General features: G+C 47.1%; 1 protein-coding gene across 5 annotated transcripts in view; it reads right to left on the reverse strand.

Moving 5' to 3' along the window:
* ESRP1 (epithelial splicing regulatory protein 1) overlaps positions 1-23,712 on the reverse strand; it is an 83,738-nt gene that overhangs the window by 45,734 nt on the left and 14,292 nt on the right. For all 5 annotated transcript variants that reach the window (XM_073679662.1, XM_073679663.1, XM_073679665.1 and 2 more), the window contains exon 3: positions 22,832-22,945. In XM_073679662.1, the coding sequence (XP_073535763.1) occupies positions 22,832-22,945 (114 nt within the window). The remainder of the gene's footprint in view (positions 1-22,831; positions 22,946-23,712) is intronic.

Below are 23,712 nucleotides of genomic sequence, written 5' to 3' on the forward strand. Positions count from 1 at the left end.
TCAAGGACTGACCTGGCCCCAATCGCTAGCCAGTACTCCGGGAGGGTCTATCTTTGTCACCAGTAAAGACCCTGAACTACACCGTACCGTCTCCGAGTGGTTCCTGCTACCCCCATCATCCACGTCGGCTGCCCTGAGGCCATACCCCTCCCGTTGGGGGTGATACTATCACGCTGCACAATCCTACCACCGGCCTCAGCAGTCTGCCCTGCAGCGGCAGCTCCTTCGCTGCATTCAACGGGTGGCGTAGTCGTACAACATCTACCACCAATACAGCGCCACTTAGTCTGACTCCCTGGGCACGGACCGGGTCACCGCCACGAGACTACAACCCTCAACAGATCCGGCTCCGGGTAAGCTCCCGCGTGCGCAACGCTGCGCGACACAGGCCCAGGGGTGCGTCAACTTTTGGCGTAGTCGGCAGGATTTCGTGCCCGCAACCACCGGGTACTGCGTGCCTGAAAAAGACTGTTCAAACTTACCTGTGGTGAAGATTCCCGCCATCCGGCGCCATCTTCAGCCTTCCTCCCGCCATCGGTGAAGATTCCCGCCATCCGGCGCCATTTTCAGCCTTCTTCCCGCCTTCCGTGGAGTTTTCCCGCCGTTGGACGCCATCTTGAAGACGCCGCGCGGGAAGAAGAGGGGCGTGGACTCCGAAAGCGCGCGAGAACTGAAGCCCCGCCTCACGTCCAGACGTCGTGTAAGGTCCTGGAAGGAGCCCAGCAGACGCTGACGTCACAGGAGCGAGACGGAAGGTCCTCAACCCTGACGATCCACTGCGGAGCCGCGGCCTACGGAAGAGGATCATCGCAAGGTAGGCCACGGTCCACTAGGGGGGAGAAGGATGTCGGATACGGAGGAGAGCTTCACCGCTTCAACCCCCGCCAGCGCCACGGCTGTTGCGGTCATGCCTTTCACCATGCCCTATATCCCGGGGGCAGCCTGGCTACCCCAGTACTCAGGGGAGTCACATACCCTGCATGACTTTAGAGAAAAGCTGGATAGCCTCTTCCAGGTGTATCCCCTCACAGAGGAGCAAAAAGTGAGCATCCTGGTGGCCCAATTAACCGGGGCAGCCCAAAGGGAGGTAAAGTCCTGGCCACCTGGGAGGAGGACTGTCGCAGAGATACTAACCCGGCTGAGGGACACCTTTGATACCCGCACCTCAGCCGAGATCAAGCTTAGATTCTACGGGTGCAAACAGCGGGCACATGACAGTATAAGGGACTATGCCCTGAACCTACAAGAGGCCCTGAGAGCCATTAAGCAGACCGACCCTGACGGCGTGGGAGACGAGGACAGGCTGTTGACTGAACAATTTATAGAGGGTTTATATTGCAATGCCCACCGAACACAGTTGCGGGCAATGGCCTTACAGGACCCTCATCTGGGATTTGCACAGTTCAAGGACAGAGCCATCCGGGTGCTCCGAGAACCGGCACCAGGTGGCGTTGTGACCCACAGACGCCCCACTACCACTTACCACCAGGAGGCGGCACCCTTGTCGGCAGGGCCTGTGGGAGCTGATGGGCAGGCTTTGAACAATGACCCGGCTCCAGACCTGCACCATCAGGTCCAAGAGCTAGCTAAAAGCGTTGCCGCGCTAACCCGAACTGTGCAGTCTTTACAGGTTTCCACTCCAGGGAAGATCCAGCTGGCATCCGGACCGGAGGACATCCCGTGGCGTCGACCAAGGAGGACCCCACCGGCCAGAGGAAGACCCAGCGACCGATACAACGAGGACGGACGACCCATCTGCCGCCGCTGCAATCAACCCGGACATATGGCAAGGTACTGTCCTTTAAACTGGCACAACCTGGGGTAGAGGGCCAACCCCCAGGAAAAAGATCACCAGGCCCATCGAACTGGCGCGACAGATATGTGGGAGGACGTCCAGTCTTGCCTGTGGTAATGGATGGCATCCCTATGAGTGCCCTATTGGACACCGGGTCACAGGTCACCACTATCCCGTACGTGCTCTTCAAGCAGTACTGGAATGACTCGGATATCACCCGCTACCCTGACGACGACTTGAGTATCATCGCCAGCAATGGTCAGCCCGTGCCACAGATTGGATTTAAAGAGGTGACCATTAGAGTCGAACTGGCAGCACAGGGACTGATCATTGTAGACATTGACAAACACGAGAGTCACCCAAAGATAACTCTAGGAACTAATGTAATTGAAAATTGTCTTGCAGAGGTGATTTTCCTTTTACAACAGGTTGCCAAGAACGCCAGCTCTGGCCAGCAGCGAGTGCTCCAGAAAGAGATCCGGGCACTAATGCGACGGCAACAGATAGAACTCTCCGGTGGTGAGATTGGTAGCGTAAGAATGTGTGACCCTTTCCCTATTGCCATGCCCCCAAAAAGTGAAATGATAATTTGGTGCCGGGCAGCTATTGGTCTGAGAGGTAGAGATTACCAGGCAATGGTAGAACCAGTTTACTCGGACAGTAGGCCCACCATTTTGACAGCACGGGGGGTGGTCAATGTACGCCATGGGAGGGTGCCCGTTCGCATAATAAATATCGGGAAGAGGGAAGTGTACCTGCCCCGGTATGCCACGCTAGCCAAATTGTATACCATCAATCAAAATTCCATACAGTCCGTAGAACCCTTGCCTCCATCTTCCCCGGAGGAAGGTAACGGCTCTAAAGAAACAATGGAGGACTGGTGTCAGCAACTACATTTGGGTACTGACTCCACTCCCTCACACCAGAAACAGGGAGTCTATCGGGTGGTTCAAGAGTACGAGAGAGTGTTTAGTAAACACCCGTTAGACTTCGGGCGAGTCAAGGGGGTAGAACACCACATCCCCACGGGAGACCATCTTCCCATAAAAGAGAGGTATCGACCCGTACCCCCTGCACACTACCAACACGCCAAGGGGATGCTTAGGGACATGAAGGAGGCTGGGGTGATCAGGGATAGCTGTAGCCCCTGGGCAGCTCCACTAGTCTTAGTCAAAAAGAAAGACAACACCATGAGGATGTGTGTAGATTACCGGAAAATTAACCGTATCACACAAGGATGCGTACCCCTTACCAAGGATAGAGGAGTCTTTGGCTGCTTTAAGATCTGCTAACTTCTTCTCTACCTTGGATCTCACTAGCGGGTACTGGCAGGTTCCTGTAGCAGAGGCGGACCGGGAGAAGACCGCATTCACCACCCCAATGGGACTTAGCGAGTTTACCTGTATGCCGTTCGGACTCTGCAGCGCACCGGGAACCTTCCAACGATTAATGGAGTGCTGTCTGGGCCACAGAAACTTCGAGACGGTCCTGTTGTACCTGGACGATGTCATCGTATATTCCAAGACTTATGAGGACCACCTGAAACACCTGGCGGAAGTGTTCGAAGCTCTGGCAAGCTACGTCTTAAAGGTAAAACCCTCCAAGTGTCACCTCTTGAAACCAAAGGTGCAGTACCTGGGACACGTGGTGAGCGCTGACGGAGTGGCTCCCGACCCCGATAAGATCACCGCAATTAAGGAATGGCCAAGTCCCTCCAGTGTAAAGGAAGTGCGGCAGTTCCTCGGGTTGGTAGGCTATTACCGCAGATTCATCCCCGGTTTCACCAAAAAGGCAGCTCCTATGCAGGACCTCCTGATGGCCAGTCCCGGAAGGCCAAGAACCAGAAGCCACCCTTCAGATGGGAGAAGTTAGAAGAAGAGTCCTTCCGCCAGCTGAAGATGGCCCTCACGGGGGATGAAATCCTGGCGTACCCTGATTACAGCCAGCCCTTTATCCTCTACACCGACGCAAGTAACATCGGGCTAGGAGCCGTACTGTCCCAGATCCAGCAGGGGAAAGAACGAGTAATCGCTTACGCTAGCCGAAAACTGCGACCCACCGAAAGAAACCCTGAGAATTACAGCTCATTTAAGCTAGAGTTCCTGGCAGTGGTGTGGGCAGTCACCGAACGCTTTAAGCACTACCTCGCTTCTTCCCGGTTCACCGTGTACATGGATAACAACCCGTTGACACACCTGGACACGGCAAGACTCGGTGCCCTAGAGCAGAGATGGATGGCCCGTCTGTCCAACTACGAGTTCACAATCAAATACCGGGCAGGACGCTCCAATACCAACGCGGACGCCCTGTCCAGGATGCCAAACCTGCCGGACGTAGGAGAAGATCCAGAGGGACTGGAAGAAGTCGAATTCCCCGCGTTCCACCGTCATGGGACTATCCAGTATTCCCATCGGGTAAGGAGTAAGCAAGCCGCTACGTTTAACCCCTTGCCTCACTACAACTGGGAGGAAACGCAAGACAGTGACCCTGCCGTCCGGCTGGTAAAGGAGATGCTGACTCGGCCAGAGGCTCGCCTTGACCCAGACGCTCCGGAGGAAGCCAAGCAACTGTGGGCTGAGAAGAGTCGACTGTTCCTTTACAAGGGGAAGTTGTGCCGCAGAATGGTTAACTCCCGGACGCATGAACTAATCTGGCAAGTAGTGGTGCCACGGAGAGACGCAGCCATGGTGATGGAGGCATACCACGACGGGGCTGGACACTTCGGATGGAAGAAGCTGGAGTTCCTGCTGCGTGGGCGGTTCCACTGGGTAGGCATGAGGGGAACCATCGAGAGGTGGTGCAGAGACTGTGGCCCGTGCAACCTAAGAAGGAAGGACCGTGCCAGCCAGAAGACTCCCCTGCAGTCCATCGTCACCCGGCAGCCGTTGGAACTGGTAGCCTTGGATCATGTAAAACTGACCCCAAGCAGAAGTGGCTACGTCTACGCGTTAACCATTTTGGATCATTACTCCCGGTTCTTGGCGGTCGTCCCCGTTAAGGACTTAACGGCTCAAACAGCAGCTAGAGCCTTCCAGCAGCACTTCTGCCGTCCACACGGGTACCCGGACCAAGTGCTGACGGACCAGGGACCTGCCTTTGAAGCGGAGGTCTTCCAGGAATTCTGCAATCTGTATGGCTGCCGGAAGATAAGGACGACACCCTATCATCCGCAAACTAATGGACTTTGTGAGAAAATGAACCAGGTGGTAATGGATCTCCTGAAAACGTTGCCCCTGGAAGAACGCAGTCTGTGGCCTGAGAAGCTGCCCGATCTGGTGGACCTATACAACCACATCCCGGTAGGTTCCACCAACTGTACCCCGGCTTACCTAATGAGGGCGAGACCTGGTAAGTTACCTGTTGACCTGGAAATGGGAGTCCTGACACCCGAGGACACTTCACCGGAAACAGACTGGGACACAGAGAGGCAGCAGCAGTACCGGAAAGTACAGGAGAGCGTGGAGCGAAGTCTCTGTCAGGCTAGGGAAAGACAAGAGAAAACTTACAACCAGTATGCTCCCGCTGTTCCCCTGGTACCCGGAGAGCAGGTCTTGAAGAAGAAAAGACGGCTCCACAAGTTGGACGACCAGTGGGAGAAGGACCCGTACACCGTACTGCCCTCAAGCCACGAGAACCCGAAAGTCTGTACCATCAGTAAAGACGGAGGGGAGACCATAGCCATTGTATCCCGGGATCACCTGAAGAAGTGTCCTGAACAGCTACGGAACCCTGAAGAGGAACAAGAAGACCATCGACCCGTAGAGGAAAGGAAGGATATGGTTAGTACTGTGCTCGGAGACTTCCCTCGGTCCTGGACTCAAGTCAATGGTGCAGTTGTGGTACCCGTCCTCACGTTCCTCCAACCAGCATCCCAAGTGCCTACGGAGCAACAGGTAGAGCTGGAAGAGCAGCCGGTCCAGGAGGCAGAAGACTCCACACAAGCAGAACAGGAGGATCAACCCTCTGCTTATAGTGAGCCTGCCGTACCCCTAGTGAGCCAAAGAGCCGGTAGACAGTTGCCCAGTTTACCCTTGACAGCTCCTACACCCTGTAGTTCAGGGCTAGACAGTCAGCTCCGTAGGTCCACTAGGGCCACTAGAGGCCAGTTACCCGCACGTTGGAGGATTTGAAGTGTATAAATTGTTTTATTTGTGGTTACCTGTTTTTCTTGGTGCTTGTGCATAATTATGTGTTTCTAGTTATTTATAGGAGTCCTTGGTGGATTTACCGGGAATCCTTGTACATGGTTGGAGCGTAACCTAGGAATGGACTAAAGACTGTTAAGGACTCGGGGCAGGACAGACCCCTACCTGGTTACGTCTCCCTGTTTTGGTGAAATGGACACCTTGCTTTTCTTCAAAGACTGCACCCGGTTGTGGACATGCCGTAACCATCTTTATGTGTTTTTCTTATTGTATTATTATTGTTTATACCTTGTTATGTTTTTCTAAAAATATGTTTAGTCCCGGAGTACTAAATTTCACTAGGGGGGAATGTGGCACCCCAGGGGTCTGGTTTCCACAGTAACGGCAATGTTATGTCAGAGCAGGTGGGAGGTCTCTTGGTCAAGGATCCTGTGCATGCCACACCTCCTGCCCAGTCCTGGGAGGGGAAGAACTTCCCCTATATAAACCTAGGGCTGAGGCAGGGTTAGGGAGTAGAGAAGTAGTAGAGACAGAGAAGAGAAGCAGCATAGGAAGAAACAACAGGAGCTCTGTGGGAGCAGTACTACAAAGAGTCAGGGGCTGGCAGCTGCAGAGCTCGCCCTGACTGAGAAGCTATCACCGGACCCGGAGTCCAAGGCTGTGGGGACTAACTCCTATCTGTAGCACCCTGAGGATTCGGCTGCTACAGGGGTATTACACCTCAAGCCAGAGGTGTGGTATTCCACTCCCGGGTAAGGATGGAGTGTGGAACTGAGCTAGTAGGCTGCATGCACTACATACATCCCATTTCCGGGGGACAGAACTACGGTACTCCCACCAGTATATGTGCAGGTACGACAGCGTCTGTCCCTGGCTGGAGTGGGAGGGGGGTGGAACATCCCAGTAGTGTAGGGGCAGATAGGGGGAGTAGTCTGGGTAAAGATAGGAGCTCATTGGGTGCTGGTCACCTGAGCTCACACATAGAGGGAGTATATAAGGTGGGCACCATCTTAGGACAGGGTCAGTCAGTCAGTCAGTGAGTCAGCAGTAACTCCAAGAGAGAGAGAGAAGAAGGGAGCTCAGGATCATACTCAGGAATTGCCCGGGAGTTGACCGAGTCCCACACCTGGTGGACGCAGCACGGCTTGGGTGGTCACTGCTGTACAGAGTGACCCGAGCAACACCAGTGAGTAAAAACCCTGAAACTGCATTTCATGCCTCTGAGTCTCCTTGCTGCACCTTCACAACCACCATCCTCCACGTCTGACCCCCTGAGGCTATACCCCTCCCGTTGGGGGTTATACTACCACAGCTGCACACACACCACCAGCCTCAGCGGACCATCCTGCAGCGGCGGCCTTTTGACCGCAAATCAACGGGTGGCGTAGTCGACACTAAGAACATCTGCAAGGACTGCCGCACACCGAGTTTGACACCCTGGGCACGGACCGGGTCACAGCCACTCGGAGACTACAACCCCCATCTGATCCGGCTCCGGGTATCCCTAACAACATGGCCCAGGGGGCGCGTCACTATCCAGCAGCAGAAACCGACCGGCAGGGGAATTCAGGTCCTCTGGCCAAGAAACCCGAAGGCACGGTCACACGCGTGGGACCAGCACCGCCGTCGTGGAGCGGAAGCTACTAGAAGGCCCCGAGTCACCGGCCATACGGGTGAGCACCACACGGTACACTCAGGGACGTGGGCTACTTATACCCGCCTCTAGCAAGGTAGCCAGAAGAGTACAGTTAGTTTGGGAGGCCTACAACTCCGCCTGGCCAGGGGAGATCCCATCTGCTCAAGGACTGACCAGGCCCCAATCGCTAGCCAGTACTCCGGGAGGGTCTATCTTTGTCACCAGTAAAGACCCTGAACTACACCGTACCGTCTCCGAGTGGTTCCTGCTACCCCCATCATCCACGTCGGCTGCCCTGAGGCCATACCCCTCCCGTTGGGGGTGATACTATCACGCTGCACAATCCTACCACCGGCCTCAGGGGTCTGCCCTGCAGCGGCAGCTCCTTCGCTGCATTCAACGGGTGGCGTAGTCGTACAACATCTACCACCAATACAGCGCCACTTAGTCTGACTCCCTGGGCACGGACCGGGTCACCGCCACGAGACTACAACCCTCAACAGATCCGGCTCCGGGTAAGCTCCCGCGTGCGCAACGCTGCGCGACACAGGCCCAGGGGTGCATCATTACAATAGACCATGTAGCCAGATAAACTTGTCTTTGTGACACTTGTGTAAATGTAAGCCAAGGCAAGGTTACCAGACTCCTGGAAAATGGAGGACCCGGTGGAAAAAGAGCAGGGAGAAAGCAATCAGGTCACTTGTTTAATTTTCCATACATCATGGAGAAGGATAACATAAAATGGCAGCGTATTATGTAGAGGATGTCCGTCAGAAGTAATATTTCTAAAAGGAGAATCTAATACAAAGTACAACAGAACATGGAACATGTCTGTCAGATTCATAGAGTTCAAACAGGAAAAATCCTTAAAACAAAATTAAAAAATAAATCAGGAGGTGTTGTACATCCTAAATAGATGTGTCGATGTTGTATTATAACTAGAGGTTGTTCATGCATATGTGCAACACATTCACAAATAGAACATTGAAATGAGGTTGATCATAGCAGCGAACGTGAAAGCCACCATATTACCAGAGACCGGTGTTCTACAGGAACAATTCTATCCATTCACAAAAGTAACTGACACTTAAGATGAATCTGCAAATAGAGATATAGGATATACAGTTGAAACCAGAAGTTAACATACACTACAGTATATTAAAAAGACAAATGTTTTTCTCAATATCTGACATGAAATCAAAATAAACCTTTCCCGTTTTAGGTCACTTAGGATTACCATCATTTTTAATATTTGCCAAATGCCAGAATAATAAGAAAGAGAATGTTTTAAAGGCATTTTTATTACTGAAAAGTCAAAAGTTTACATACATTTCATTAGTATTTGGTACCATTGCCCTTAGCCTGAACGACTTGGGTCAAAAGTTTGGGATATCCTTCCACAAGCTTCTCACAATAGTTGGTTGGAATTTGGGCCCATTCCTCCTGACAAAACTGGTGTAACTGATCCAGGTTTGTTGGTTGCCTTGCTCGCAGCCTTTTCAGCTTCGCTCATAACTTTTCAATAGGATTGAGATCAGGGCTTTGTGATGGCCACTCCAAAACATTGACTTTGTTATCCTTAAGCCACTTTGTTACCATTTTGGCAGTATGCTTCAGGTCATTGTCCATTTGCAAGACCCATTTCCACCCAAGCTTTAATTTCCTGGTTGATGTCTTGAGATGTTGCTTCAGTATTGCCACATAATCTTCTTTTCTCATGATGCCATCTATTTCATGAAGTGCACCAGTCCCTCCTACAGCAAAACAACCCCACAACATGATGCTGCCACCCCTGTGTTTCACAGTTGGGATGGTGTTCTTAGGTTTCTAGGCTTTTCCCTTTTTTTCTCCAAACGTAACGATTGTCATTATGCCCAAACAGTAAAATTTTCGTTTCATCGGACCGCATGACATGTCTCCAAAAGTTAAGGTCTTAGTTCCTGTGTGCATTTGCAAACATTAAATTGGCTTTTTTATGTTTCTTTTGGAGTAAAGGCTTCTTCCTGGCAGACTGGCCTTTCAGCCCATGTTGATACAGTACTCGTTTCACTGTGGATATTGACACAATCTTACCAGCTTCGGCCATCATCTTCACAAGGCCTTTTGCTTTTGTACTTGGGCTGATATGCACATGTCGGACTAAAGCATGTTCATCTCTGGAACACAGAATCCGTCTCCTTCCTGAGTGGTATGAAGGCTTGACATTCCCATCTGGTTTGTACATGCGTATAATTGTTTGTATAGATGAACGATGCACCTTCAGGTATCTTGAAATTGTACCCAAGGATGAGCCAGACTTGTGCTCATCCAGACTTTCCCATGTTGTTAGCCAAAGAAGCAGTGTGTTTCAGGTGTGCATTAAAATACACTGCTCAAAAAAATAACAGGAACACTCAAATAACACATCCAAGATCTGAATGAATGAAATATTCTCATTGAATACTTTGTTCTGTACAAATTTGAATGTGCTGACAACACAATCACACAAAAATCATCAATGGGAATCAAATTTATTAACCAATGGAGGCCTGGATTTGGAGTCACACCCAAAATTAAAAGTGGAAAAAACCACTACAGGCTGACCCAACTTTGATGTAATGTCCCTAAAACAAGTCAAAATGAGGCTCAGCATTGTGTGTGGCCTCCACGTGCCTGCATGACCTCCCTACAACGCCTGGGCATGCTCCTGATGAGGTTGCGGATGGTCTCCTGTGGGATCTCCTTCCAGACCTGGACTAAAGCAACAACTCCTGGACAGTCTGTGGTGCAACGTGCTGTTGGTGGATGGAACGAGACATGATGTCGCAGATGTGCTCAATCGGATTCAGGTCTGGGGAACGGGCGGGCCAGTCCATAGCTTCAACGCCTTCATCTTGCAGGAACTGCTGACACACTCCAGCCACATGAGGTCTGGCATTGTCCTGCATTAGGAAGAACCCAGGGCCAACCACACCAGCATATGGTCTCACAAGGGGTCTGAGGATCTCATCTCAGTACCTAATGACAGTCAGGCTACCTCTGGCGAGCACATGGAGGGCTGTGCGGCCCTCCAAAGAAATGCTACCCCACACCATTACTGACCCACTGCCAAACCGGTCATGCTGAAGGATGTTGCAGGCAGATCGCTCTCCACGGCGTCTCCAGACTGTCACATGTGCTCAGTGTGAACCCGCTTTCATCTGTGAAGAGCACAGGGCGCCAGAGGCGACTTTGCCAATCCTGGTGTTCTGTGGCAAATGCCAAGCATCCTGCATGGTGTTGGGCTGTGAGCACAACCCCCATCTGTGGACGTCGGGCCCTCATACCACCCTCATGGAATCGGTTTCTAACCGTTTGTGCAGACCCATGCACATTTGTGGCCTGCTGGAGGTCATTTTGCAGGGTTCTGGCAGGGCTCCTCCTGTTTCTCCTTGCTCAAAGGAGGAGGCAACGGTCCTGCTGCTGGGTTGTTGCCCTCCTATGGCTCCCTCCACATCTCCTGGTATCTGCTCCATGCTCTGGACACTGTGCTGACAGACACAGCTACCCTTCTTGCCAGAGCTCGCACTGATGTGCCATCCTGGATGAAATGCACTACCTGAGCAACTTCTGTGGTTTGTACTGTAGACACCGCCTCATGCTACTGTACCACTAGGGGTGAGAGCAATGGCAAAATGAAAAAAGTGACCAAAACAGCAGCCAAAAAGGAAGAGAACAGAGAAATTGTCTGTGGTCACCAGCTGCAGAACCACTCCTTTATAGTGAGTATCTTGTTAATTGCCGATCATTTCTACCAGCTGTCTGTTCCATTTGCACAACAGCATGTGAAATTGATTGTCAGGCTATGTGCCCACGATGCAGAAATGCTCCGGATTTTTTCCTGAGCGTTTCTGCATCTCCCTGGCAGAAAAACGCATGCGGATTGTACATGCGTTTTTCCTGCCAGGGACAAGCGGATGTGAAGAGCTCACATGCATTTCCGCATGCGGGTTGACAAGCGCTTTCCAAGCGATTTTAGAATCACTTGGAAAGTGCTTGACAACTTGGTCACACTATATAAAGCCATGCAAACGACATGCATTTATATAGTGTGACCGTAAAGAATGGTAAAAAATAAAAAAAAACAAATCTATACTTAGCTTTTGATGGCCCCCGCAGTCTTTATTCGCTCCGTCCTGGCTTGCCGGCAGCTCGCGGTACACTGAAGGACCTGCTGTCACATGACTAAATGAAGTCAGCGCAAGTCCTTCAGTCCACCGCAATCTGCCGGCAAGCGAAGACAATCACACCGCGGGCCATCAGATGGCAAGTATCTTTTTTTTTTTTTTTTTTTTTTTTTTTTTTTTACAGGTTCTATGGCACCCGAGTCCGGAGGAGAGTCTCCTCTTCTCCAGACCCAGGTACCATCCGCACATTGAAACGCATGGATTCCGCATGGAGATGTGTCACCCAGGGGGGATATAGGGGACTCGGTATCCGGGCCTTTTACCTTGCTTAGGATGTCACGGCAGTCGGCTCCCGGGCCCGTACTCTGGGGTCTCTCTTGAAAAAGGGGTTTTTAGTGTATGCTTTGCTTCGTGACGCCACCTGTGGTTTCCGGTAATGGTTACCGGCGCTGCTGCAGACCTCCGGGGGTGATGAGATGGCAGCGGGAATGTTTCTGCTCCCCACAGGCGGAGCGGACCCCTGGGGCAGAGTTGATGGAAGGGATGCAGGTGAAAGATGGCCAGGTCGAGGGGAATGACGGAAACGCACACAAGGGGATCGCTTCAGTACCTTTACTGGAGTAATGGCAGGTATCGTCCAGGGTACTTGCTAGGAAGGGTGCACTTCAGGACTTCTCCCCAGTGAGCGGGTATAAGGCTTCCTGATCAGTGTCTCCCTCTCTCTAAGCTTCTAGCCAGCCTGAAACTTGGCCTAGCTTCTGTGTTGTGTTGCTCTCTCACCTGACCGCTTGGTAGTAGGACCTTTCTTTGGCAACCACTATCCCTAGTCCGGTTAGTTGTTGGTAGCTTCAGGATGACCAGGGGTCTGGAAGCCTCCTGGTAAGCCGGTAGTCCCTACTGGGTATAGAGGGCCCTGTAGGCGCGGACCCGGTGTCCTGTTTCTGTCTTGGGGTGAGTATATGATGCTCCTCTGCCCCCTCAACTCCTCTCTCCTCTTTACTACCTCCGGCCACACTAGGGGCCCTCAATCCAGCAGCAGACGTGCTGCGTCTTCACTGCTCTCAGTGGCAGCACACTCTCTGACTAACTGCTTAACTCCACCCTCCATATATATATATCCCTAACAGGGCTCCCTCTGGTGGTATGAGGTGGAAGGGTGGAGGTGTTTGTAATGTAATGAGGGCCTCTTGTGGAGGAGTCCGTCCATGCACCCTTTTGGGTCCTGTGGTACTTGTGAACAGCAGGGTGCCACATACAGATCCAGTGATACGGATTCCATGTGTTCCAATGCAAGTCAATGGCGGCGAAAACGCAGCGCTTCCGCAAAATTGGTAGTGCTGTGTTTTTTTCCGCAATGATAATCCGCAGCAGAAATTTCTGCAGCATGTGCACAGAACATGCGGATTATCATTGAGGAACATAGCAGACCTTCTACCAAGCGTTTAAGCGTTTCTGCAGCAGAATTGCCGCTGCGGAAACGCTTAAAAAAAAACGCATCGTGGGCACACAGCCTCAGTGTTGCTTCATAACTGGACAGGTAGATTTCACAGAAGTGTTATTGACTTTGAGTTAAACACAATGTAAGTGTTACCTTTATTTTTTTGAGCAGTGTACATCCACAGGTGTGCAACTCAGATGTTGCCAAAAAAAAAAAAAAAAAAAAAAAACACTATCAGAAGCTTTCAAACACATGACATCATCATATGGGCAGTCCAGAATTGTTTAAAGGCATAGTAATCTTAGTGTATGTAAACTTTTGACTTTGCAGTAAGTAATAAAAATGCCTTCTTTCTCTCTCTATTTGACAAATATTAAAAATGATAGTAATCCTAATTGATCAAAACGGGAAAGGTTTATTCTGATTTCATGTCAGATATTAAGAAAAACATGCAGATGTGTCTTTTTATATATTGTATGTAAAACTTCTAGTTTCAACTGTATATTCATAAAAATATAGAAAGCTGACACTCTCGGGTGGGGAGACCCGCCGGCCAGTCCATGCATTCTAGTCAGATTTATACAGTCGTCTGACAACGCCCTAATAGTCACTCATCCAATTCACCATGATCATCCATCATAGTTAAGTTGCGTTCACACATTGCAGCTGCAATGTGATTTGCCACGGTTTTCCAAAATAGAGTTTGGAAAACCACAGCAAAATGGAGGTCGCAGCGTGTAGGCTTTATGCACACAGTGTACTTTGAGAATTTTCTGTGCAATTTTCCACAGCATAAAATCTACATGGCTAGTATTGTAACTCACACAATTTTGCTGCAGATTTCCTTTGCAAAATCTGTAAGCAATGTGAAAAGCTTGTTCAGCCCAAAGCCATCTGTCCACCACACATGAATGCTGTGTTTGGCCAATCAAACTTTTTTTTGTTCTTCGAGAAGTCACTGGCAGAGATGTCTTCTATAAGAACAAAAAAAAAAAGTTAGGTATTTGAATTAAAACAGTCTGATGCTCATTTCCCCCAAAAATCATCTGTCAGGGGAGAGTCTGGTGTTCCCCATACAAATGTGAATCTGACCTAATAAATTGGTCTGCAGACACATGTCTTATGTGTTGGGAGGCATGTCAAAAATGCATGCAAGAGACTGTGCCGTAAATCAAACTACATTTTTTCCCCCCAAAAAAACACGACTAAATGGTCTGATTTATTAAAACAGGCATTGTGGATGCCAGACTTATGGAGGCATTTTGAAGAATTTGCTGACCGACCTTTGCCACCCTCTATCCAAGGTCTGCCCAATTTGTGACATTTCAATGTGCTTTACGCCAGAAAAAACACCCAGATGAATCGGACTTAGTGTTTAATCTTTTCTAAACTAGCTTTTAAAAAAATGGTACATACTATAAAAGTATACATTTTCCTGACATATTGAAGTGTATTGCTATACATCTAATAAATTTTTTTTTTTTTGGGGGGGGCGGCTTAAAAAAGCACCATTCATTCCACAGCGATTTACAGACATTTTTCATCATTGTCCCCATTGTGGCTCACAATCTACTTGCCGCATCACTATGTCTTTAGAGTGTGGGAGGAAACCCACGAAAACACGGGGAGAACAAACTCCTTGCAGATTTTGTCCTTGGTGGGATTTGAACCCAGGACCCCAGCACTGCAAAGCTACAGTGCTAGCCACTGAGCCACCAATGTAGTCAAAAGAATATTTGATTATGGGTAATAAGCTGCTGTATGCGTCTGAATACTGCTTCTTTGCAATTCAGGTGTATACGTCCAGCAGAACGCCCTGTCCTATATAAATGTAGCTTTAGTTGGTCATCTAATTCCACCAACTTTAATCTAATGTGCATGAGGGCCTTTAAAATGGCTAAATGTTAGCCAAAATATGCAATATATGATCACTGGAGGTTTATCACCATCAAGACACCAAAATACACAATTTACCATCCATCCTCTGATTAGGTGATAAATGTTGTGCTTTGGTCAATCACATTCACGCTCCTTTCCTATGATGAGCTCTTGATGTTGCAGATTTTCTGTACCTATTAAGTAAATTAGGTTACTTGCACTTACGCGGATGCAACAGCGCAGAGGATGAGGACACAGTGGTAACTTAACCAGCAAATATTTGATTAACACAAGTATAAGTGGTGCCTACGGCACAATATAAAGGGTAAAGCAAACGGTGGAAGAACCTCAAGTTACTGTACAACAGAATACAGCAATTCAGCTATACAGGATATCAACAATCCTAATCACACACTATTGTTCTATTATTACAAATAAATATCATCAGGGATGTCTTGTTCCTAAAGCCTTATTGCTGGGGTGTGTCACGGTCACCATTGGGCCCGTTACTCTCTAGGTAATATAAGCCACAACGAAGGCCTATGATACCACGCAGTTAGGCATGACTTAGCGATTAGTCACTTTGAACACCAGTTACACTGGAAGCCTTCGTCCCCTGAAGCACGGCCTCGTGTACCGTACGTCTACACCGGAAGTCATAACTCACATGAACGTCATTCAACGGCCTTGTCATCTCGTCTCTGGTTCCGGCTACCCAGCTCTGGCACAATACGTCCATCCTGCTACAGGTTCCCAGCAAAGAAGGTCGCCTTGTCGTTGGTTGCTGGGCACACATGAATTGGCCAGTTTATGCACCAAGTAACTTCATTTTTTATTCCAATTTCAAATATTCCATATTTGTATACTACAGAGTTACAGAGTGCAGCATTAATTTGTTGGTCTGCTTTAGGTTCAGGCGCCGACTAACCCCCCCCCCTCCCCCTTTACTGCCCTCCTGGGCCTTTTATAATGACTAACCGTGCCATATCTGTCACCTGACCTGGTGTCTCCTGGAATCTCTTCCCCCTCAGGAAACAGGCCCTTCGTTATGAAGTTCCTGCTGATGCAATCCTTTCCACTTTTTCTTGTCCTACAATCTTTGGCCAGTAAATGGCGGCGCTGCCTTCCGGACATTCTGTTATACACGAGCTATGGAAATCTTCCCTTTGTCCATCTCCTTACACATGATCGCTGGAGGTTTACCACCATCAAGACACCAAAATACACATTTACCAAGTGATAAAAGTTGTGCATTGGTCAACCCCTTTCAGGCTATTTTTCCACTAGCATCTTTTGGTGAGTTTTTGAATTTCCGCACCAATTACGTAAATTAGGTTACTTGCGTTTTTTTCATTCCATTTTTGACGCTGCTTTTTTTGTCTATGGTTGGAATGTTGTGTTTTAATTAAAGGGACTTCATTTTTTATACTCCCTGGTATTTGGCTTTGACAAAACTTTTGACAGTTATGTGCATTTTAAATGAGTCACCGCACATTTGCTTCTCAACATCCTCCACAACAAATGTCCACCAACCAGTGCTGGTACAATCCCTCATCTCAGCATTCAATCTCATCTACATGAAAGGAACAGCAGTAACATCTTTACATGTATTCTGGTAACGACTATCCATTGACAGATCAGTGAAATTGAGTCATCATTTATTCCACCACACGTTAGAGAGATTCCATGAAAGCTAGATAAAAGCTCTTCCGCTCCTACACCTTACATTATGTGCGCAAGAGGAAAAAAGAAAGCAATAAGATAGCCTAACATTATGCATACGGTTATGTGTGACATGCAGAAGTAGTGCTGTTGCTTTAAAAGCATTCAGCAACTATTAGAAGTAACAGAAGCACCAGACAGGAAGTGTTGTGCTCCAGAAGCATCCAGCAACTAGAGGGGTTAACAGTCACAGGAGAAGGCCAGTGTTTTAGCAGAGCCCCCGGGGGATTGTGGGGAAGTTGTTTACCGTCTGGCTGGAGCTAAGAGAAAGGTGGTGTGTGTGTTCCGTATCTCACAGAAGCGCCCCTGCAAGTGAAAAGGATTCAAGTCAGGAGTGAAGCTAAGCAAAGGTCAGGTAGAGTTCCAGAACTAGCAGTACAGAGTACTGTGAGGCAGAAAGATAAGGACTGGAAGATAGTGTCGCAGGGATCATCTCCCTCAGCAAACCCTCCCCCCCCCCCTCCTCCATCTCATTGTGCTGTAAAGAATGCGGTGTTCATTAATGTGCCTTTGCATTACAACTGTGCTGTCCTGTACTACTGGGAAGACTGTGAACTGCTGTGCTGCTAAGGAAACTGTACTGTTTGTCACTGGAGCCTGTTGCTCATAAGATTTAACTTGCACTGGCTGTGCGGCTTCTTATTAAATGCTACTGTTCTACCGTTTATGAGGACTCTTGTTAAGTGTGTCCGGTCAGCAAGTGAAACAACCTACAGGTCTGTGCCTGGAGGGTCAATACCCCTGTGTGTCTGAGAGAAGCTGCAGCACATGGTCTATGGTCGCCCTGAGTAACAGTTTCCCCAGGATTCCAAAGAATTCATGTAACCTGTCTCGCCCCTATCTGAACCTAGCGGCGTGCATGTAACATATGTGCACAGTCTTTTTGCTGAGTTTTCAGACCAGAAACTCAAAGTTTTAGAGAAGTTTGAGAGAGTTTCCACTGTCTGCGCCAAAAATGGTTTGCATATAGCTTTCAAAAACCATAAAAAACAAAACAAAAAACCCCAACACTGAAAGAAGGTTAGCCTGTCTGGTCTCCATCTATGACTGAGCAAAGTCGTAGAGGTTTCTGCTACAGTAAGCAGCTTCTCAGCCAAAAGAGAAAAAGTTTCATCCCCAAATTTGTTTCACATGCACAATAGTTGAAGAAAGGAGAAACCAAAATGGATACCGCCTAAAAAAAAAAAAAAATTCCTCCGCCCATGAGTTGTCAGGCATACAGGTCTATCAAGTTGTCATGAAGGGGTAATCCCAACACACATTAATTACACTGTGTAAAGTTTAAAAATATTCTCTTTCTATTCAGGTGTCCCAGCAGGACAATAAAACCAATCAGCACAGATTTGCTGGAGTCTCTTCTGCATCACGCTTGCATCAGCTACAGATAAAAAGAACAATCCTCGTGTGTGTCGGTCGCGTTTTCAGGAGGTAAAGCTCATTCTAACACTACGCCAAGCAAAGAAACCAGTCATGCTTGTCAAACCCGCTCTGACCATCTCACTTTTTGATGCACCTGCCTGAACGGCCAGAACCAAGGAAAGGGAGGTATGGTTTACTTCTCCACGTGGCTGTCTCTGGTTACACGGACTATTCTCTCTAGATATATCTACATCTGATATTTACAAGGTTGGCAAAAAGAGAAGAAGGGAGGAAGAAGCAAAGCTGTAAGGAGAAGCAGAGCTTGCTGTCATTACAGGTTGCTGTTACCAGAGTGATAATATAATTTAATATACACACACGCAGGGTTGGACTGGCCCACCAGAGAACTGGAGAATCTTCTGGTGGGCCCTGGCTTCTTCACTAGAGTTCAGAGTGCAAACCTTGCAGCTGCTATGGGGCTGTTGAGTGGGGAAGAAAGGTGGGCCCAATGTTCTTCAGTCTAACACTGGGTATGCGTTACAGATTCCGCATTTATGTCCAGGAGCTTTAAAGGAGTACCTTTCACAAAATCTGGGTTCTGAGACCCTCATTGAAGACCACCTACTCAAGACACTGCTCTAATTCACTTACTCTTGCAGGAGCCTGTGCAAAGACTGGGGCATGAGCCTGTACACACATATATGCATTTTCAATAAATGAATGGGGTAGTAGAATACAGATTGCCCAAATACAGAGTTGACAAAATTCAGAAAACCCCACTTTTAGGACTATTCATTCATGGAACTTAAGGGAATCAGTCAGTATTATTTTACTACTGAATCTGTATCACCCCCTGATCAAGCGAGGTGAAACGTGTGTCAGGTGTTTCACAATTATGGGGTTTGTGTGAATATTTTTTTATTTACTTATTTTGTGATTCTAATTGTTTTTTTATAGCGATATCCTGACCCACTATATGACAGAGGGGGCTTACTGCTTACAAGTATCGATTTAACGCTTTATATGGCGACTTGTTGTGCGACACAGAAATAACAGCAACACTGGATGTACCGATTACCTATATTGTTGTGTTGCGACCTGCATCACACAGACTGTCACAAAAGTTTCCAAAATATGTTGGATTTTCTGTCGCAGGGTAGTAAATGGCACGCAACACTTCCCATAGACTTCAATGCGACTGGACCATTTTATTTACAGCAAAATCAGAGCTCTAAAACAGTTGTGTGTCAAAGTCGCAGACGAATTGCTCCAATGTTTTTCGAACTATTGCGTGAACCTGGTCGCTATGTATACCCAGCCTTACCCCACTGGTTTTCATAGTAACTTTCTATAATATATATATATATATTCATCAACATGGTTTTGGTTTTGTTTTTGATATAGTGCAATAGTCCTGAACCAGATACAACAGTGATTGGCTCTCTCTCCTATAGGTGCTTGTTTGTTCTTAGGGACATGGCTGGATAGGTCCTAGAATAATAAAAAGGGATCTCAGTTTTGTAGTTATCCTATATGTCAGTGCTGAGAAATTGTACTTTGAATCATCCTTAAAGCACGTTTCCGGAGGTTTTTGCTGTCTTAAGTGCATTGACACAACCCCAATGCACTTCCAGGTTAATCTGCATGTGGCTTCAAAGCACAATTTCTCAGCGATGCTACAAAGGTGTACTAGTAGTCCAGTATCACTTTATTACTGTTGTACTATGACCTATGCCGCCATACGATTAGTTTCTGGAGAAAAAACAAAAACAAACCTCCAGATAGTTGCCTCTAAATGCATTTTCTAGGTCTGATATTGAAACCCTATGCATCGTACTGTATATGGAATACCCCTATAATAAGTAAAAAAACTTCCTTACTCCTTTATAAAAAAAAGTTACAAGAGTTAAATAGTTTTGCAAGGAATGTGCGAAATTATAGACGACTGTGTTCCGACACGAAGTCAGTTCTGCTGGCTACATACATTATATATCAGAAAGGACCTAAGGGCGAGTTCTGAAAAGGGAAGAAAGTGGAAGTAACTGACATACGAGTAATGCTGTAATAAAGCCTAGAAGGATTGGCGACAACGTGATAAGAGGACAGAATGACTAAGGATCTGTTCATTGTGGAGCCAATATCACTGTCAGCAATATTATAAACAATGCAAATCGGGATGCAAAAAGAAAAAAACAAAATACTGGTTAACCCAGTTATTGGCATAGAGATAGTAGCTGAAGAAGAATAAGCCCCCACCATGGAGAAAAACAAAAAACAAGAAATATCCAAGAGAAAGTATATAGTGTACTCTGGGGTCTGAAATTATTAGTGTGGGTGTAGAGTCAAAATACTTAGTGGGTCCCATAATAAATAGACCTGATGCGGTATCAAATGTTATTACCTGGGTTTTGATTATATTTAGGGGGAAGGGGTTAAGCATCACCCAAGAAGAAACTCTCTCAAGTTGACATCAAAGTCTCAAAAGACTGGATTCATAATACTTAGGGGTTTTTTTTGTTTATTTTAAGGTTTTGCTGTTTTAGCCAAAAATCACAACTATCTCCAGAGAATAAAACGCTCTTGCACGCTGCTGTTCTTGGCATGCAAAAACATAAGAAAAACTGTCTGAACTAAATCCACTTCCTACTTCCAGGAAGGTATTCCATACAGTGGGAATCATCGGTGCGTGTCTCTGCCCCACAACTTTACATCTACAAATGATATGATGCATATTTTATTATATATTTTTATGCCTTGAAGACAGCTTTGCTTTATGTACAGGGCAGATAAATCACCAGCAATAGGATTAGACAATTACTGTAGAATTATTGTGAGACTGTAAACAAAGATCATCTAACATCTCTCCGTCCCCGGGGACCGCTGCCTTGTAATAAATTATAATTAGAGATTCTATTTTGAGCATTTCATGTTGTCAAACACCTAAAAATGCCGGATTATCCAGCACACTTCTATATCTATATAATTAACTAACTAAGCTACTGGTTCTAACGAGGAAAAAAATATATAAAATAAATAAATATGGGCATATCTACAGTAAGCGAGAGACCCTAGAGAGTGTAAAAATCCAGCTGTTATTGTTACATGCTCGGGGGTTAAATCCCACCTGATCAGTATACGCCACAATTATGTAGATTTCAACAAGATATCACACTTGAGCCTTCTGTCATACATAGAGTATAGGTGGTCATTAAAGCCCATGTACACTTTAAAACACAATTGTCAATTTGCTTCAGATCTCCAGCTCCTGGCTTGGACTACTCGCTCCCATCTCTTCTCAGTGTAAGGCCATGGCCCCACTATCAGTATTTGGTCAGTATTTTTTCTCAGGAGTGGGAGCCAAAACCAGGAGTGGGTGATAAATGCAGAATTGATGACTTGTTTCTATTAGACCTTTTCTCTGATTGTTCCTCACCTGGTTTTGGCTCCAACTCCTGAGAAAAAATATTGACCAAATACTGTTAATGGGGCTGGGGCCTTAGGGCGCAGTTAGACTGTCATAACATGGAGGATGATCACATCGCAGTACTCGGACCGGCTGGCAGCTCTCCTGACGCGAGTGTGACAACATGATTTCTATGCAGATGTCACTCCTGAAGAGCCGCTGGCCAGTCCATGCATTGCGATGCGATTGTCGTCTGGGTTATACGGCCGTCTGACTGAGCCTTTAGACATAGCAGCGGGAAGGAGTGGGGTGGTAAACAGGAGAAAGCAACTAAAGTTTTATGGAGAACAGAGAAAAACAGTCTAAACGGAGTAATGCTAATTGAGAGGCAATAAGTGCAGGATAGATGCTGTGTTGATATATTAAAGCACATGAAGATAGCAGTTCACATCCAGCCTATATTACAGGAAGGGACACTCTCAAAGAAAAAAAAAAAAATTTGAAACTCAGATCAAGCAGCAAACTATATATTAGAGGGTCTGAAGAAATGAAGATGGCAGATTCAAACTTAAGAAAATTGCACTAACTAAATGGTTAGAACATGCATAGAAAAAAAAAAAGTATTTTACATATGTTAAAAGGTGTCCAGAGCCTTTAAAGCGCTACAAAACCCAATACATATATTTGGTTAACTTGTCTGTCTCCCAAGTGCCACAATTTCAGTTGCGGTCCTGCCGTGTGTCTGGTGCGCTCACATCTAGCACCCCCTGACATACACCAGCCTTCTGCAGTCCCTCTTTCCATGTATATTGTCTTCTTCTAAAGGGCACCTTGACAATCAGTATTGGATAAACTAGACCACAGCACCGTGCGCTTCATGCAAATTTGTAGTCCTGAGCTTATTTCCTTAGAGAGCAATGCAATTGTGAACAATGTAAAAACTTCACACCATGTGCCTGCCCCAAGCTAATGTTATATGGCGGAAAGCGAGAACTTCCAGTAAGCCATATTGGAGACGTGGCTTGCCATTCATTAAGAGTTAGGAGATGCTTGTACAGTGGGTGGACCAGGTGAAGTTGTCATACTACGGATGAGAAAGGATGAGATGAACGTAGAGAGGTGCTTTAATGACCAATTGTTATTAATAGGGGGATCAGCTGCATAAGCAAGGACGTAGCTATAGAGGGCATGGAGATGGAAATCACACCTGGCCCCCAGGGATGTCCAAAACAGGCAACATATTGTAGATATAAAATATTTATACAAATGAATTAAAGCAGATATGCAGGTAGTGAAAGAGTGCACAATACCTTTTTGGAGGCCTCGGGGTGTAACACTTGTCTGATGTGAAGCTGTCCATCAGTGCACAAGCAGAAAGAAGTCCCCACACCGATGTTGATCTCATTTCCTACTGACTGGTTGAACTGTAAGGCAAGATGGGTGAACAATGTTAAATCCAGTAATGAAAAATAACATCTAATGAGCACATTATACTAAACACAAAAGTACCTACACTTTTTCCTCAACACAGTCAACGTAGTACAAGGTGTTGTGCATGCTCTACACTGGTGGTCCACAACCTACGACCCCTACAACTAGGGTTGTAGTTCTGCAGATGGAGAGCCACTTTAGTAAAGACACATTGTTGGTCTATAATGATTGATCCTACACACGACCAGACTCCTACAGAAACTTGACAGTGGGTGTCCCAACCTTTAGAAAATTCACAATTGTTATTGATTAATTGAAAAATGTAAAGTATTTTTCTGTGCTTAGTTTTAGTTGCGCAAAGTATCGTTCGCAACGTTTCTAAAAGGTCCATCCATGACCACCTTGAAAGACATACAACCACTGATCTCCCCATGCTTATATACAGTTTGCCATGTATCTCCTGACACCCTTCACTCAGGTCGAGTTAGCCCTCTTGACCCTTAGTCTGCCAAGCTTCCCCCTGTCATTTAACTCACACCTAGGGACGGTAACACCATGGATAAATGGATATAAATGTTAGAGGACATGCATGATGACACTACGTGCTTAGGGCACCTCTGTATGCACTCAGTTTTCCCAAGTAAGCATGTATTCTTGAAGTGTTTTTCCCTTGAAATTTAAGTGATCAGGTATTGAAAGTCAACATTTCTGATCCTTCTTTCCATCAGATTTGGGAGGCCTTCATTTCATGTAAAATAGG

The sequence above is a fragment of the Phyllobates terribilis genome, unplaced genomic scaffold (assembly GCF_046119375.1).
Source record: "Phyllobates terribilis strain yellow unplaced genomic scaffold, ASM4611937v1 Scaffold_4__5_contigs__length_816908805, whole genome shotgun sequence".
In the NCBI taxonomy this organism is placed as follows: Eukaryota; Metazoa; Chordata; class Amphibia; order Anura; family Dendrobatidae; genus Phyllobates; species Phyllobates terribilis.